The 16,785-nt window shown below is 43.7% G+C and overlaps 1 protein-coding gene across 2 annotated transcripts; it reads right to left on the bottom strand.

Moving 5' to 3' along the window:
* Positions 1-394: 394 nt before the first annotated feature.
* tmod4 (tropomodulin 4 (muscle)) lies at positions 395-14,851 on the bottom strand. Of its 2 annotated transcripts, none has more exons than XM_053432157.1 (10): positions 14,609-14,851; positions 7,806-7,966; positions 7,469-7,625; positions 6,000-6,119; positions 2,744-2,836; positions 2,187-2,317; positions 1,963-2,070; positions 1,527-1,670; positions 1,279-1,423; positions 395-825 (listed from the first exon to the last, which is right to left on the bottom strand). In XM_053432157.1, the coding sequence occupies exons 2-10, from the start codon at positions 7,905-7,907 to the stop codon at positions 803-805; spliced, it is 1,023 nt and encodes a 340-aa protein (XP_053288132.1). In that variant the 5' UTR covers positions 7,908-7,966; positions 14,609-14,851; the 3' UTR covers positions 395-802. The 2 variants fall into 2 exon arrangements, with proteins under 2 accessions (XP_053288132.1, XP_053288133.1); XM_053432158.1 differs by lacking the exon at positions 14,609-14,851 and adding an exon at positions 8,965-9,086.
* Positions 14,852-16,785: the final 1,934 nt, after the last annotated feature.

Below are 16,785 nucleotides of genomic sequence, written 5' to 3'. Positions count from 1 at the left end.
CAGTTGAAAAGACTCAGAAGTGATTTTAAAAAAAAGAGTTTATCTCCAATATTCAGCAGGAAACTTTTAAAACTTGAATTTGTTTGATTTGTTACAGATGCAGCTCTTCTGGTTCAGGAAGCAGAGGATCATGGGTAATATCCAGCCTTCACTCTGGTTTCAGTCCAACACATTGATGGACTTTGTTTTTTCTCTGCATGAACATTATGTCTCAATATATAAAGTAATATTTTGCATAGTCAGGTCATTTTGGAGTTTCTTGTAAATCGGCTCCTCCACTATCAGCTGCTTTGAGACATTTCAATCAATATTTGTCGATAATAATATTCCTACGTCCGGAATAAAATGCTCAGATGTAGAAACAATCAAATTAATTACCAAACATTTGCAAAAATCCTTGAACATATATATTTTTATTTAAAGTATTTACAGATTGTTTTCTTGCTGATGGATAGCACCACATGGGGAAATGTTTTCATGAATTAAAATGAGTTAACCTTTTTGTTTTTGGGATGATGCACAAACTGAAAGCACAAAATAAAAGAAGACACTTCACATGTTGCTGGTGACCTCTACATGACTTTATGATGAACACAGCAGTCTACAAGAAGCCGGCTGCGGGAAATGAAATGAAATGGTGGGACATGGAGTTTGAGTTAGTGGTTTCACGCTGACCACGCTGACCATTCAGGGGGGGGGGGGGTCGTTCTGGTGCATCATGGAGAAATCTGGCACGAGTCTGTCGCTGGCCGTGTTCACAGGTTCTGAGGCGATGGCTCCTCCTCTTTGCTGCTCGTCGTTTTCATCTTATTCTCTGCTGGCGAACTTCAGAGGGGAGAAAAGACGAGGAGACAATTAGGACGTGAAATTAAAGATGGAAAAGGTTGAGCACAAAACTCTAAACATCTTCTACGTCAATGTGTTTCAATGGAAGCCAAGGTTTCCTCCAGTACAGCTGATGATTTCAACCATAGACTGTGAAATGTCTCCACTTCCTCCCGAGGTCGAGGCCGATTAACACACCCGACTGTTCCCAAGTCAATCTCAGCTGTCAATTAAAAGCTAAATTTTTATGGCATGTAATAAGTAATTAAAACCAAACTTACCCAAAAATAACAGAAAACATCTTAGAGAGAAAAATGATTTGACGTGTACTTTAAATTCTTGAAGGAGACGATCTCAATTGCACCTTCAATATCTATGCCCATTTCTTTCCAACACCCGTACATGCGTGTTCAAACACGTGTTCTGAGTTCATGCAGCCGCTGCGTGTCGTACTCATGTCGTTGTTCCGTGTGATGGCCATGGCGGCTCTGGCGCGGGGCCCCTGCTGAGTGAAGTGGTAGCCGAACTTGAGGATGCTGGAGTTGTTCTCCAACATGGAGGCGATCTCCATCTCCAGTGAATCTCCCAACTTCTGCCTCTGCAGCACGGAGGAAAAAACATCACTCACTGGAAACATCAGGTTCTTCTTCTCATTTCAGACACCTCAATCTTTTACAGTCGGTCTTGTTTGAGGTCCAGACCTGGTTGTCGATCTTCAGCTCCACCAGCGTGGCGTTGTTGGCCATGGCCTTGATGATCGCCATCATGCCGTCAGCGGTGATGAAGTTGGATTCGACGTTAAGACTCTGCAAGCTGGTGTTCTCCTGCAGCATCTCAGCACAGGCCTGAAACAACTCAGAGTATTATTCATCACAACGTACAACCTAAGTTATAAAACTCCAAAAACTTAATTAAGTATGACATTGGTTTAAGTGAATTGCTGTGACAGTAACAAACATTAATAAAATAAATCTCAACAGTACTGACCTGCTGAAACACAGAACATCTGTTTGCAGTAATAAGATGAGGTAGATTCATGAATGTTTAATGCAGAAAGAATCTAGAACATTAATAATAAGTTGTATTTGCTGGATGTCGGTGTGGGGGGGTGGTGGGGGTGGTGGGGGGGGGACTCACGTAGGCCACGGGGTCGTTGCTGCGGGTCGCGGCGATGCTCAGAGACTCCACATTGTAGTTTCCCTTCATGGCCTCAAAGATCTCCTTCAGCGTTGGGATGGGAATGTCCTGCAGCACAGACGGACACAGACGTCATGTCGGTGAGCTCCCCCCCCCCCCCCCCCCCCCCCCTCTAACTATAGCATGATAGAAGTTTGAACGCCCCCCCCCTCCCCTTCACGCACCTTGATGTTGTTGAGGTTGACGTCTGTCAAGCTGCTGTCGTTGCTGTGGATCCTCTCCAGCGTCTCCTCCACGTTGGTGGGGTTGGGCGGCTCGTCGGGGAAGATCTTGAACGGATCCTGCTTCACGACGCCTGGAACACACACAACGTCACAGCTGGGGTCACGAATGGGAGGTAGAACAGATGTTTATGCAATATTTATTTGATTATAGTGATTATTGTTGAGAAAAGGAAACTTAAAACTTATTTTCTTATGACTAGAACCTGACAGATTAGAATTTTGCAGACTAAGCAAATCAGGGAGAAAAACCCAAACCCTTATCTCCTATGACAAAGTAATGTAATAAACCTTATTCTTAATAATTGTCAATAAGAAAACATTTATTTTCTTATGCGTTTTTTGTAAAATAAAAGTTTGCTTGTCGTTAACCGATAAAGATACCGATAAATCTCAAAAGCTAATATCCGTCAAACCACTATATCGATCGAGCTGTAATTCAATATTCGTTCATACATAATAAAAATTGTGTTAGTTGTTATAATTGATGAGATACGTACTGTTGATGCCCTCCGTGTTGGCGATGGTGCCCGTGCAGCCCAGAGCGTCGTAGTACTGCTTGTTGCTCATCAGCGTGTACATTCCCAGGATGGCTGCGAGCACAAGGAAGAATCACCATGAAATCATAATTCAGATGAAAACATCTCCAGTGAGATTAGAACCAGGTCACGTGTCCTGTGTTGTACAGTATGTTTCACTGTCTCTGAATTGCCTCCCGATGTGAACCCATGATGTGAAGACGCCCTGCTCGGCTCCCTGGTCTCGCCCGTGTGTGTTTGTTGAGATAAAGACGTTGTTGTTGAGCTCGGCAGGAAACTCGGCCCCTGGTTGTAATCTCACAGTCTCCAGGGGCCACAGTAATAATGACAACACACATTCAACACAAATAACAGTGAAGGGGCCTCTGAGTTCCACAGCTTGTTCTTATTAAGTCACTTTTAAAGGACCACACACACACACACACACATTGTCTGACACTAAATGAGTGATATGAGAACACACCACCCTCCTCAGACTGTCCACTGCTGCAGCTCCTCCTTTCAGCCTCTGTCTCAAACACTTGGTTTTAGTACCTGTCTCTTTAAGACCGTGCATTATGCAGATGTGTGCAGTTGTGATGTCACATGACTGTGGATTGTTTAAAGTTGCCTTTCTGCAGATTGTTTACAGGGAGGAGATTGTCATAGCTTTTTCTTTTTCTTATTTAAAATGTCTACGGCTGTAAAAGACCTTGACGAAGAAAACAACTCGTTATTATACACAATAAGTCCATTAAAATTTTTTAAATATTGCTGAGAGCAGCTTTAAATATCACAACTGAAGTTTGCTCCTCTTGAGAATACAAATATAACATTGCATTGTATTTTATAACCAATTTACATAGGAACATTAAGTAAAAGTAAATATTTCCATCTGAAATGTGGTGAAAGACGAATATTTAAACACTAAACTAAAGTAAAAACAAGAAACCTGGATAAATGCACTAGTTCCTGTAATTTATAAAAATATTTGAACGAATAAACACTGAACTCATTTCCTCTAGCTCTCCTGCAGCTCTGCTTTTTACCAGTAGGAGGCAGAGCTGCTGGTTCAGTGACCAGCAGCCCCCCCCCCCCCCCCCCCTCCCACACACCAGCCTCCTGACCTCCTGTGTGAGGAACCAGGGGAAGGGCCTTGTGAGGAGAGGGAGGCCGGGGACAGCTGCCTGATCAGGGGGTCGGGTGAGAGGGGGGGGCGTCATCTAGTTTGGCCCTGAGAATAACCCACAGTAGCTCGACAGCACACACACACACACACACACACACACAGAGACACACACACAGACACACACACACACACACACACACACACACACACACACACACACTCACTGGACCGCAGACCACTGGAAGGCTCCCTGTAGCCACGTGTTAATATGGGAAAATAAAATGTGAAATGAAGTGGCCCCGGTGGCTTGTTGGCCCCACACTCGCTCGGCCGGGCCACTCAGCTCCGTTTAGTGTGTTTGCCAAAAAGCCCAAACAAAAGAGCGACAGAGGGGAACTGAGGTTTAATCCTCTGTTGGACTCGGTCCAGGGTTAAAACGTCCCTCTGTCTGTCGCTCTGTCTGTCTCTTTCTCTCTCTCTCTCTCTCTATGGACCACACTCGATAATGAAAACATGTTTATCATTCAGTTCTGCATATAGAGGCCTTCATGAACTCTCTCCACTTATATAATCTGAACTGATCCCGGGCACAGACTGTAAATAAAGATGGACGACACGTCTCCTCTTCTTCACACTTTCCAGAAATAAAAAACCTAAATATCCAAAATGCAAACGCTGCCAGTTTGTGACTTTCCAGCTGAATTCTGCTCGGGTCACAAGTTCTCGTGTTAAATCTTTCGAGTTTATAAATTAAGTTTATAGAAAACAAAATCCTTTTCATTGTTTTAACTTTGATTATGATTATTAGCTTCGTCTCTGGTTGGTGGAGCTCGTTGTTTCCATTGAAATGAAGCACAACTGTGAAAATCAACTCAGCCAAGATCAACTGTTATCGGTTCAGTCAGTGATACTACACTAGGATACTACACTTCACAATATACTACACTCTATACTACACAATAAACTACACAATATACTACACAATATACTACACTCTATACTACACAATAAACTACACAATATACTACACACTATACTACACATTAAAACAAACAATCTATTGCAACACTATATTAACAACCAGGTTCAATCTAAAAAGAAGAGTGGAGGTAAGGGATCATTGGTTTATGGGATGTCTGGTTCCACAGTGTTGTGCCTATAATTGTTTTTTATTCTGAATCAAATGTTTTAAGGTCATAACTCATCTTGTTGCTGGTCGACCGGGTTCTGAACTTTAGTTTTAGATATTTTCTGAAACCTCATTGGAGAAAATTAAGAAATTGGAAACTTACTTCCTGCACTGGAGTCGTTATTCTCAGTGTTATTGTCATTATGTAAAAATGACATGTGACACAGGTTGTCAGAAACAGGTCTTAGGGAAAACTGAATTATGTTTTAATCAAGTCAGATTTAACATCGAATCATCTACATCCATGAACAACAGTTAACTTTTATATAGTTACATATAAATCTTATGAAGAACTTGTGAAAGCTCAGACTGTACAGAGTGGATTTTGAAGTTGGGAGCCCAGTAGCTTCCCACTGGTCTGTGTGAAACAGATACCATATCTTAACCCCGAACTGTCCCCACCCTTCCTTCCCTCACCGGCCTGTGCAGGGCCAGGCTTATTTATTTCAGTGTTGCTGAGTGCAGGGAATTGGAGCCTGTCCCACGTCTGCCCATGTCCATGAGCCGAAGCAAGGGAAACACTGCGAGGCAGCCGGGTCTGTATAATAGAACCGAGTGGGTCAGAGGCCCTGTGATGAAAACACTGAGGTCACGCCTCTCGTGTCAGAACCCGTTAATAAGCACCTGCTGCTGGGAGAGAGCACGAGGAGGTGACGTCACAGGAGGAGCAGAACCTTCTCCCTCCAGACGTGTTCCACAGCAGGGAGAACATCACAAGAACCCTGACTGCTCATTGACACTCACAGATTCTGAGAGTTTAAATTCATATCAAATATCATATATACCCTTTGACCATGAATAATAAGTGGTGCAGATAATGGACGGATGGATGAACATTATAGATTATAGCATGTCTAAGAAAGACGTGGAACATGGGACATTTAATATCAGCATCAATAGTCACAGTGTTTTATTCTCACCTGCAATATCACACATCTCCGCGTCAGAGGCGTTCTTCAGAGCCTCCTCCAGCTCCGGCTCCAGGGTCACCTGCTCGTGCTCGGGGATCTCGGCAGGTTTCTTGGCCACGAAGGCTTTTCCTGCTCCGACACAGACAGAAGAGAAACGATGGGTTCAAGAGATGAACACAGGGGGAAGTTAATGAGAAATGAGAGAGAGAGAGAGTTTGAGGATAGACGTCAGAAGGAAGGTGAAGAAGAGAAGAGACAGACAGAGGCAGGTTTGATCTTTTACTTTATCGTATAAATGTGTAATGGTGACTCAAGCTGTACATTTCTCTCTGTGTTGTTAAAGCTCTGTTCGGATCATGTTTCCAGTAAAACAGGCTCATCACAGATTTATGGACCAGCTCTTAAACTCAGTTTTCCACTGGAGCCTCATTCATCTTCACAATTTCCCTTTTAAATATATAATAACTTCTGTTTCAGTGATTTACATGAATTATTTGGGTTACACAGGGACTAGGGGAAAACATTTCCCGGTGAAGGTCTGGACGTGTCGGCCGGTGGGACTCTGATAACAGGTCCTGAAACTCAGTGAGCTGCAAAGCACCCCCCCATCACACACACACACACACACACACACACACACAAGAGCTGAGAGTGAGAGCCTGAGCTGCTGTGCACTGGAGCCTCACAGAGGAAAACACAGAACAGCTGCTCGAGGCCGGAGGAGCAAAGTGTGACGACTCGATACCTGAAGAACGACCTGCTCAACAAGAAGTACATGACCAGGAGTTATGGTGATTCCACAATTCACTGTGCTGGTGTCATAAAATCCAAATACTGTGAAGTGTGTGCACCACAAGTAGAACGTTTTATTTCACTGTTTGCAGCAATGCACACAAGAGTTATTAATAGTTTTACTTCTGAAACTATAGAAATCTGATATTTGGGCCAAACAGTGCAGCTGGTTGCACTTTGCTGGTATTAGTGTACGTTCTGATCTTTACATCATCTTATTATGGGATGTCACTCATTAGATTGCACATTCTGCCAGGGCCCAATTCCCCCCTTAAATTTGATATTGATCAGTATTGTTAAATATGCCAGATTATGTTAAATCAAGATCATAAATGATTCCCTTGGAAATCGGTGAAATCGTAAAAAAATGTTTTAAACTCTTACAATGTTAAAGAACATTTAATAATAGAACAGTTAAAAGTAAAATATCCAGATTCTACTGTTTAAGAAACTTCACTCAACAGCGACACTAAATGTTAAATTAAATTAAACTAAAAGGATAATTAGATCTTAGGTTGCTATTGTTTTTTAAACTGGAGATGAAAATGAGGCAGTTGAGTGAAGTCTGGCTCATTTACAGTCAATGTGCTGTTGATTAATGAGAAAGATCACTGTCAACTTATACATAATTATAATATTTGCATTAATAAGCAACTAAATGATGAATAAAATGAAATGGGTTCCACCTTTCTTCTCCCCCGTGAAGGGCACCAGGTCGTCTCGGCCCTCGTGCTCCAGCGCCTCCTTCTCCAGGTGCTGCATCAGAGCGTCACGGTCATACGTCCCCGTCGAGTTCTTCTTCGTCTGGTCACGCTGCCGGAAGCCAGCTGGCAGCATGGCATTCTGGGAGAACGGGGGGGTCAGAGGTTATGTTGATGTAGCGGTGAGGCTAAAGCACAGGGGCTGGATGGAGATAATGAGGGACTGGTTCCTGTAAGTCTCAGAGATGACCAGTTAAGTGCCAGTTAAACATGGACATAAGTAGCAATGGTTCATTTCTCTAAGAGAATCATCCCCCCCCACCTCGGGGTCCATCTCCTGCAGGTCATACTCCAGCTGATCCAGCTCCGCGGCGCTGAGGCCCTTGAGGAGGGCGTCCTCATCGATGTCCCTCGGGTCCGACATGGCTGCTGGGGCTCGGTCTCACACACACACTCCCTCACTCATACACACCGCTGCACCCCCTGAGAGAGAGAGGGAGAGAGAGAGAGAGAGAGAGAGAGAGAGAGAGAGAGAGAGAGAGAGAGAGAGAGAGAGGGAGGAGAGAGAGAGAGAGAGAGGAGGCAAAATGAGTTTCTGACAATCCATTGTAATTTACATCTGCACCGAAAAACTCTGTTTATTCTCCTTCAGCAAAAAGTTTTGTTCAAACAAAGTTGCCATAACCTTAACTGAAATATTTGTTACATTATTACATTAGTGTTACAAATAATGTATATTTTTATATGATACTTTTCAATCAAATTATAAAATGACACAACTTGCTTGTACTTTTATAAATTGTGTATATTGTACAATATTTTATACAGTTTTTTAAATCTCATTTTTATTCCCTCACATTTCTATACTTTTGTATTTATAATTTGTATATATCTCCGTGTGTATGTTGTTCTTAATTGTTCTAATGATTTTTATGTTTTTTCTTTATGTTGTTGTGTAAACAAATGCAGTTATGAATCTACAGAATTGAATCGTTTCACATTAAACTGTAAATTGCTTCGTTCTCTTTAACTAAACCAGTAAATAATAACTTTCCCGCTCTCAGCCTCACACTCTGTGAACCACGTCCTCGCTGGACAATGATCTTCATCGAGCTCATCGACTGCCCTCTGCAGAGCTTCCATAATGTGACCGCGATAATAATAGACACATTTCCAATAATACATGTGCGATACTCCGGAGGGTGGAGTCCCCCCCCCCCCCCCCCCCGAGCTGGAGCAGCGTCCAGGTCCCGTTCGTCTTCACCTCAAAACACACGAGAGGTGAACGTCCACCTCAACTGACGCCCAGCGACCGGACAGACGAGGTGGAAGAGGAAGAGGAAGAGCGAGGGGGGGAAGTGGAGAGAGTGAAAAGTAGAGCGAGAGAGCGAGAACAAGGTCTTTGTAACTCTAAACCCTGAGATCAGCACACTAAGAATAGCAGGATGGAGAGAGAGAGAGGAGGGGGGGGAAAGTGCAACCTCTTGTTTATCGTTGACGGACACTCGCTCGTACAGTAGTGGACCCGCCCGAAACATATAGAGTGTTTGTGCCCCCCCGATGGAGCGACGACCATAGAGCGGCTCATCCACAGAGCGGCTCGTCCACAGAGCGGCTCGTCCACAGGCCTCAAACTGGGAACCAGCACAGGGGTAACACACACAGCTCTGGGTCACAGAGTGAGTCATGCAGATATCAGGTTTGTGAAGTCCGGTGTTTTCTCGTTTTCGGTCCAAATCTCATCCCAACTTGGCCACAGAAGAAAAACCAGCTCCCAGTCCAGGTCCCAGAATGTGCTCTGGTTCAGCCTGTGTGTCAGATCGAGCGTCTGTGACGGTTACTCATGAGCAAAGAGCAAATATGAGTTGATACCAATAAACTGAAGATACTGGGCTGCACAGTTTAACTGGGTTTCTATACATTTAATCTGGAACCTAATCCCAGTTCCAAAGAATGTTGACGGGCTGTTAACTGTCCTTTGAAGATTACATGTTAAATCAGGGCAATAAAACAATATCAATAAGTTTCTCATGATAATTAACGGTTTAGACTGATATGAACATTTTATCTTGATATAACCTTTGACCTCATGTCCTCATGGTGTTTTTCTTGTCTTGCTGCAGCTGTCACACGAGACAAATTTAAAACGTGTCTGACAATAACACATCTATAAGTGATGACATCAGCGTCTCAGCAACTTGTGCACCAGAATATTCACTGACTCTCAGAGTTGTTGCTCCGACTTGAGGTTGTGTTGATGGGAATTTTCACCCAGTGTGTTCACCTGCACTTCCCAGTCTGTAACTCATTTTTCAGATTAATGCGACACCTCATGATTGAGACCTGTCTGACAGCAGGAGCACCGGACATGAATCTTACAGAATTTACTTTATGATATTCCAGTGATTCTGTCAATCTATCGGACAATCTGTCTATTCTATTCTATTCAATTCTATTCTATTCTGTGTAACCTAATTGCTTCCCTCCAGTGACAAACCCACAATGACCTTGTTACTTCAAGGTGACACCTGTTCAGTTTGGAGTCACTTTAACTTTCGCTCCTGCACGTTAATAAAATAAAACATAATTTCTACGTGTTTGAGCCTCAGAAACATTTTCACCTTTCATAGACACAAAGTTTTATCCTGGAACAAGTTGAAAATCTTGTTAATTTCTCTATGGTGCATTTATTTTGTGCAGAAATGTTGAGACAATTATTGGTATTTTGATAATGATAAATAACATTTACACTACTAGAATTCAACAAATACACAAAAAAGTACATAAAATAATAAAATGTGCAGAAAAGGAAAATGTTGCTCAAATCATTCAGCAAAATTTGATCGAGTAGATTTGAGCCAATGCATAAATCAAAGATATTAATTCAAAGCTGAGACTCTATCTCCACTACAGCCTCACACACACACACACACACACTTGAAGCTCTGCAGGACGTTAACACAAAGAGCCGGAAGCTGCAGACGTCTTCAGTCCGACAGTGAGAAGCACCTGTCCTGTGTGTGTCTGCTCCTCACTGAAGCTCTAATGTGTAAATCCACCGACACAAACACCGGATCACAGCCGAGTGCAAGACGAGGCCGGAGATTTAAAGATTGAAGGGGAAGGAGGCCATGGTTCAGAGGCTCAGGTGGAGGAGGAATCATATAAACTCACTTTCTAATCAGGGGGATGAAAGGTTTCACTCTAATTTATCAGCTTCAGACCAAAAACAACACAACAGCAAATACAACATGAAACAAGAGGATGGGAAAATACTGTTTACACCCAAAAGTTTGAGGACAAGTGAATCCTGTCAGAAGATTTGCAGTTGAAGCAACAACGAAGCCAAATATCAATTAATCTCACATTTCAGTCTGTTTTGTTATGTCATCAAATAACTAATTAAAACAGGACTACTTGAAATAAGCCACTAGGGGGCGATCTCTGTGATCTGGCTTCACTTTTTGCAGCCGGCATGTCGTCCATCTTTATTTTCAGTTATTGAATCAACAACAAAAAATTGTTTCTTACTCGTCTCCATCTCCTTTTGCAGCCGTTTCATATCATAAATCTCAGATATATTGTCTTTCAAATGTTAAACAAACAGACATAAATAACAGGATATGAGCCGGAATGGTTTAAATCTAATTAGTGACAGATTCTCTCTGTGTGCATGTGACCCCCCAGCTCAGGCTCCTGTCACCCGGCTGCCGCGAAGCCTTTGAGCCGCGCTTATTGTTCAGTTAAACACGAGGCTGATTCCTGACATTTGAGCTACGAGAGGCTCACACGACCACAAACCAGCCGCCTGAAGATCCTAACAGTTTTACACAAACACATCACACTGCCTTTCTCTGTGGGGGGGTCTCATGAAATCACATTTCCTCTTCTCTCACGTGGAATGTTTGTCATCAGGTCTGTCCCTGCAGCTGTTTTCATTTGTTTTGACGTTTTCATTTGGAACTTTCCATGTTCCGGAACGTCTCTGGAAACTCAGAGGGGCAGTTTGTAAATGTGCATCTGTCCCCAGCAGGAACCCAGCAGAGCGGGGGTGCAGCGGGGGTGCAGGAGGTCGTCACCTGCTCCCTCCACACTCCTCTACTCTCCGGTTTATGACCTCGAGCGTCTCCTGCACCTGCAGCTGCCGTCCGATCTGAGCCGGGTCATAAACGTGTGTCGTCTCTATAAGACTCAAACTTCAACTTTAACACAGGCATGAGTCCCCCCCCCCCCCCCCCCCCCCCCCCCCCCCCCCCCCCGCACGTGACCCTGCAGCTCTAATGTGTCAACGCCCATAAAAACAGCTCAGGGAGAGAATCCACGGAGCAAGTTGCACAAAAACCAGATTCAGAGACGTGTCACCTCCGTGTGACTTCAACTTAACAAGTCACGACTGAATTTCTCATCAGAGCCCGACAGTGATGAAGTGTTTTTAATTTCTCTTGAGACAAATGTTCTAATTACAACCTGAAGGCCGCAGGAAGGGAAATGACGTAGAGCTCAGTTCTGTCCTGAAATCCTTCCACCAACATTCAAACAAATCTGTTCAGCAGGTTTTGTGTCGTTTGGATAAATTACAGACAAACAAACGCACATGAAAACACAACATCCTAGACTGAGGTAATTACAACATGTGTCCAAAATGATGCCTTCTTGTGTTGTTGCTTCCCAAAGAGTTAGAGACAGATAAAGTTTCTACTGATCAACCTGGTGGTAATTTAAAAAATCTCCAGATCTGTGATTTTAACACCTGAAGTCTGGATTCACTGCTCTCTACAACATCACCTGCTCAGTGTGTGTGTTACACCAGAGCAGATCTAACACAACAGAACAACACAACAACACTGTGTTAGTTGTGTTTGCAGGACAGATTAACGAGCTGCTGCACTGATCCAAACCACAGGACAGTGGTGGACGCTGCTACTGGGATCACTGGTTGATGATCTGGAGAAACACTGAGAACCAAACACGATGACTTCACGTTCCACATGGTGGACAACACTGGGGAGTGTTTGATTAAACAGAATCTATAAAGTCACAGACTCAGAGTCAGTGAGCACATCCCTGTGGACGAGGCTGAACCACGGTGACCTCTGACCTCTGAGTCAATGGAGCTCGACTCAAAACAGGAAACACATGCTTCAATGTGTCCGTCACTCAGACTTCAACACATCAGCCAATCAACAAGAGGTTTGTGTGATCGATGAAATAATCAATGAGGTCAAAAGACTTAATTTGTAACATAAAGTGCTTCAGTGAATAAAAGTAATAAAAACAATGGATCCACCTCCACACACACACACACAGAGGAGGAGGAGGTGAAGAAACGCTGTCGTTCAATTATTCACTTGATCTTAATCAATATTTCTAGATAAAACAATTGTAAAACTTGTAAAGATGTGGTGACTATTAGCACTGACTTCTTCTATCTATCTATCTATCTAGGTATCTATCTATCGATCTATCTATCTGTCTATCTATCTATCTATCTATCCATCTATCCATCTATCCATCTATCTATCTATCTATCTATCTATCTATCTATCTATCTATCTATCTATCTATCTATCTATCTATCTATCTATCTATCTAACTATCTATCTATCTATCTCTCTCTTTCTCTCTATCTATCCATCACTCTCTCTCTATCTCTCTCTATCTATCTATCAATCTATCTATCATCTATCTATCTATCTATCTATCTATCTATCTATCTATCTATCTATCTATCTATCTATCTATCTATCTATTTATCTATCTATCTATCTTTCTATACAACATGGTAAATAAATACAGATGAAATAAAAAAATGTCAGAATAAAAAAGTAGGTTATTAAAATGAGAAAGTAAATTAATAATTAAATAATTGAATAAATACATAAAACAGAATAAAAGCGCATATCTGTAAATAAGAAGTGAAATTCATCCAAATCCACATCAGACATAGAAATAAAGATCATGAAAAGCAGCTGTTGACCCACACTGACATTCTGTCTATACAACAAATAAAAAGAAAACACAAACTGCAGCTTCTGGATTCAGTTTGTTAAATAACACGATTCACCGTGTTCCTCTCTGGAGGAGCAGCAGGACCTTTAACAGACCTGCAGGAGGTTTTGGATTTCACTGAGACAGACGTGAAACTCTCATAAACTCTCCTGTGTCTCTGAGTTTCGCTGCTTTTCTTCTGTAAAACTTTTTAAAAATGTTTCTTTCCACCAGAAGCCAGGTCGGGGGGGGGGGGGGGTTAGGGGGGGATTCTTATTTAAGTCCCCACCGTCAGCTCAGGAGATTTGTCACCAGCCGCGGGTCAGCGTCTCCACGTCTTACCGCCCGAGTGCAACATTCCAAAATCAGCCCTCAGCTTAATTTTAGCTTCACAAGTCAACCAGCAGCGACCCCCCCCCCCCACCCCCCCACCCCCCCCACCCGGCTCTGGTTGCTCCTTCCAGAAGCCTTTTCCAAAACCCTGGCTGCAGAATCAAACTTTGGAATCGAGCAACAAGTGGAAAAGTTTCTCCTCCAAGACCTCGGCGCCTTTTCCTGATGCTGCAACTGAGCTAAATTTACACTGAGGTCACATCCGAGCAGCGAGCTCCTCTGCTCCTCATCTCTCACCACGAGTAGTCTGAGTGACCCCGAAGGACATTGACCTCGTGAGGGACTCAAGCTGATGGGTCCTCGCTGCAGGGGCCTCCTCCACCCGGGGGCCCCCTGTCTCCAGACCGCACAGGCCCCCTGAGACCACATCCCCACGTCCCCTGTGACAAATCAAACCGCCCGGCGATGGACAGCTATTGGACGGCTTGACCCCGTCCACACTTCACAATGACAGCTTCAGCCGCGTCTCCATTTGCAGCTGTCGACAGTTTCAGCCGGAGATGAAGCAGAATGAAAATCCACCGCACACAAACATCTGACCTCAGGACGACAATTCACCTTTGTGCTGCTCCACACACACAACCAGGAGTGGACTGAAAGTAACGGTGACCCCCCCAACCCCCAACCCCCCCATCCTCCTCCTCCTCCTCCTCCTCTTCCTCCCCGGCCGACAAAGATTTAAGTTGGATTCACCCCCCCCACAAAGAGAAGCAGAGAGCCGGAGGGACACAGCCTCACACCTACCTTCACAGAAGTGCAGTGCTGCTGAAGCCCCTCGGCAAGGCACAGGCTGCAGTTAGAAACCTGCACCCCCCCCACCTACTCCTTTACTCTCTCTCTCTCTCTCTCTCTCTCTCTCTCTCTCTCTCTCTCCGGCCCCCCACCCTCACTCCTCTCTCTCTCTCCCGTGTCAGTGCTGCTCTGCTGAGACAGGCATACTGACGGCACTTTGAGAAGTCAGCATTTTATTATTTTGGCTGCAGAGAGAGGGAGCGAGGGAGGTGTAGAGAGAGAGAGAGAGAGGGGGGTGGGGGAGAGAGAGCGAGAGAGCGAGAGAGAGAGAGAAGTGGGGCATGAACTCATCTGTTCATCAGTCATTCAATTAAAGGGGGATAAAATCTGAAGGAAAGAGAAATGCTGACATCCAGTGGTTTGACTGGAAAATGATCCTGAAATCTAATATTTTTTTACTGTGTGTAAGTTTGTGTGTGTGTGTGTGTGTGTGTGTGTGTGTGTGTGTGTGTGTGTGTGTGTGTGTGTGTGTTTGTTTGTGTTTGTGTGCCAACAAAGCATTTTTTTACCAAACTTAGAGGGATTGGTTGAAGGTCGAACTTGTGTCGGTTCCATAAACGTTCCTGACACTTTTCATCAAGATCAATTACTTCTGTGAAAGTGTCAACATCTCACAGTCTTAAAGAAAGTTATGAAATGATATCAAGCAAAGATCAACAATACTTTGAGGTATCGTCATAAATGAGACAATAGTCACGACCTAAAGCCAAACAATGTCATCATGGCATCACTATGAACTCAGAAGATGATGTCATATAGTGTAGTGATGTATTTAATAACATCAGAAAGAGCTTATACACTCCTGATCAAAATCTTAAGACCAGTTAAAAAATTGCATGAATTTGCATTTTGCACTGTTGAATCTTAGGAAGGTTCTAAGTAGAGCTTCAAAATGCAAAAAGAAGAAATGGGAACAAGAGACCAAAAGTTGAGAGCAGGCAATTTATTGAAAACAACAATTTAGCTCAAACAGGCTGTTCATCAGCTGATCAAAAGTTTAAGACCACAGCCTTTAAAAGCCTAAATCTGTGCAAAAATTTGGATTCCATGTGATTTCCTGTCAAGTAATCACACTGTGAAGATCTCTTGATGGCAAAGGTTAAAAAGCTCACCGTCTTTGAAGGTGGTAGGATTGTTGAACTGCAGAAACAAGGCCTCTCACAACGTGCCATCGCTGCTGAGGCTGGACGCAGTAAGACAGTCATTTTGCATTTCTTAAAAGATCCTGAGGGTTATGGAACAAAAAAATCAAGTGGTAGACCCAAAAAAATCTCACCGGTGCTGAGCCGGAGGATCCGAATGGCTGTCCGTCAAGACACGGGACGATCCTCGTCCCACATTAAGACCATTACTGGTTCTGACTGCAGCCCAATAACCATCAGACGGCATTCGCGAAGGAAGGGCTTCAAAAACAAGAAACATCTTCAAAGGCCACGTCTCCTTCAACGCCCCATTGCCCGTTTAGACTTTGCAAGGGAGCACCAAACATGGGACATTCAAAGGTGGAAGAAAGTTTTATTCTCTGACGAGAAAAAATGTAACCTCGATGGTCCTGATGGCTTCCAACGTTACTGGCATGACAAGGAGATGCCCCCTGAGATGTTTTCTACGCGGCACAGTGGAGGGGGGCCATCATGATCTGGGTGCTTTGTCCTTCAATGGAACAATGGAGCTCCAGGTGGTGCAGGGCGTCAAACAGCAGCTGGCTATGTGGAGATGTTGCATCGGGCATCCCTCAGGACTGAGGGCCCTGGTCTGTGTGGTAACGACTGGGTTCTTCAGCAGGACAACGCTCCAATTCACAAGGCCCGTCTGACCAAGACTTTTTTCCAGGAGAATAACATCACTCTTTTGAACCATCCTGCGTGTTCCCCTGATCTTAATCCAATTGAGAACATTTGGGGATGGATGGCAAGGGAAGTTTACAAAAATGGACTTCAGTTCCAGACAGTGGAGGCCCTTCGTGAAGCCTCTTCACCACTTGGCACAACATTCACACTAGCCTTTTGGAAACACTTGCATCAAGTATGCCAAAACGAATTTTTGAAGTGATCAACAATAATGGTGGAGCTACTCATCACTGAGTCAGTTTTTGACACTTTAATTTCTGTTTTAGGACTTTTTTTTTT

The sequence above is a fragment of the Pleuronectes platessa genome, chromosome 10 (assembly GCF_947347685.1).
Source record: "Pleuronectes platessa chromosome 10, fPlePla1.1, whole genome shotgun sequence".
Classification (NCBI taxonomy): domain Eukaryota; kingdom Metazoa; phylum Chordata; class Actinopteri; order Pleuronectiformes; family Pleuronectidae; genus Pleuronectes; species Pleuronectes platessa.
Note: the sequence above shows the minus strand (reverse complement) of the source record. Positions and strands in the feature narration are given on the sequence as shown.

What these genes read in the sequence shown, in the direction of transcription:
- tmod4 (XM_053432157.1), bottom strand. Translation starts at nt 7,907, where the DNA reads ATGTCGGACCCGAGGGACATCGATGAGGACGCCCTCCTCAAGGGCCTC. An exon ending in GGAGATGTGTGATATTGCAG is followed by an intron (nt 2,837 to 5,999) that starts GTGAGAATAAAA and finishes TTGTGCTCGCAG; the next exon opens with CCATCCTGGGAATGTACACG. An exon ending in AGCTGAAGATCGACAACCAG is followed by an intron (nt 1,424 to 1,526) that starts GTCTGGACCTCA and finishes TCCGTGCTGCAG; the next exon opens with AGGCAGAAGTTGGGAGATTC.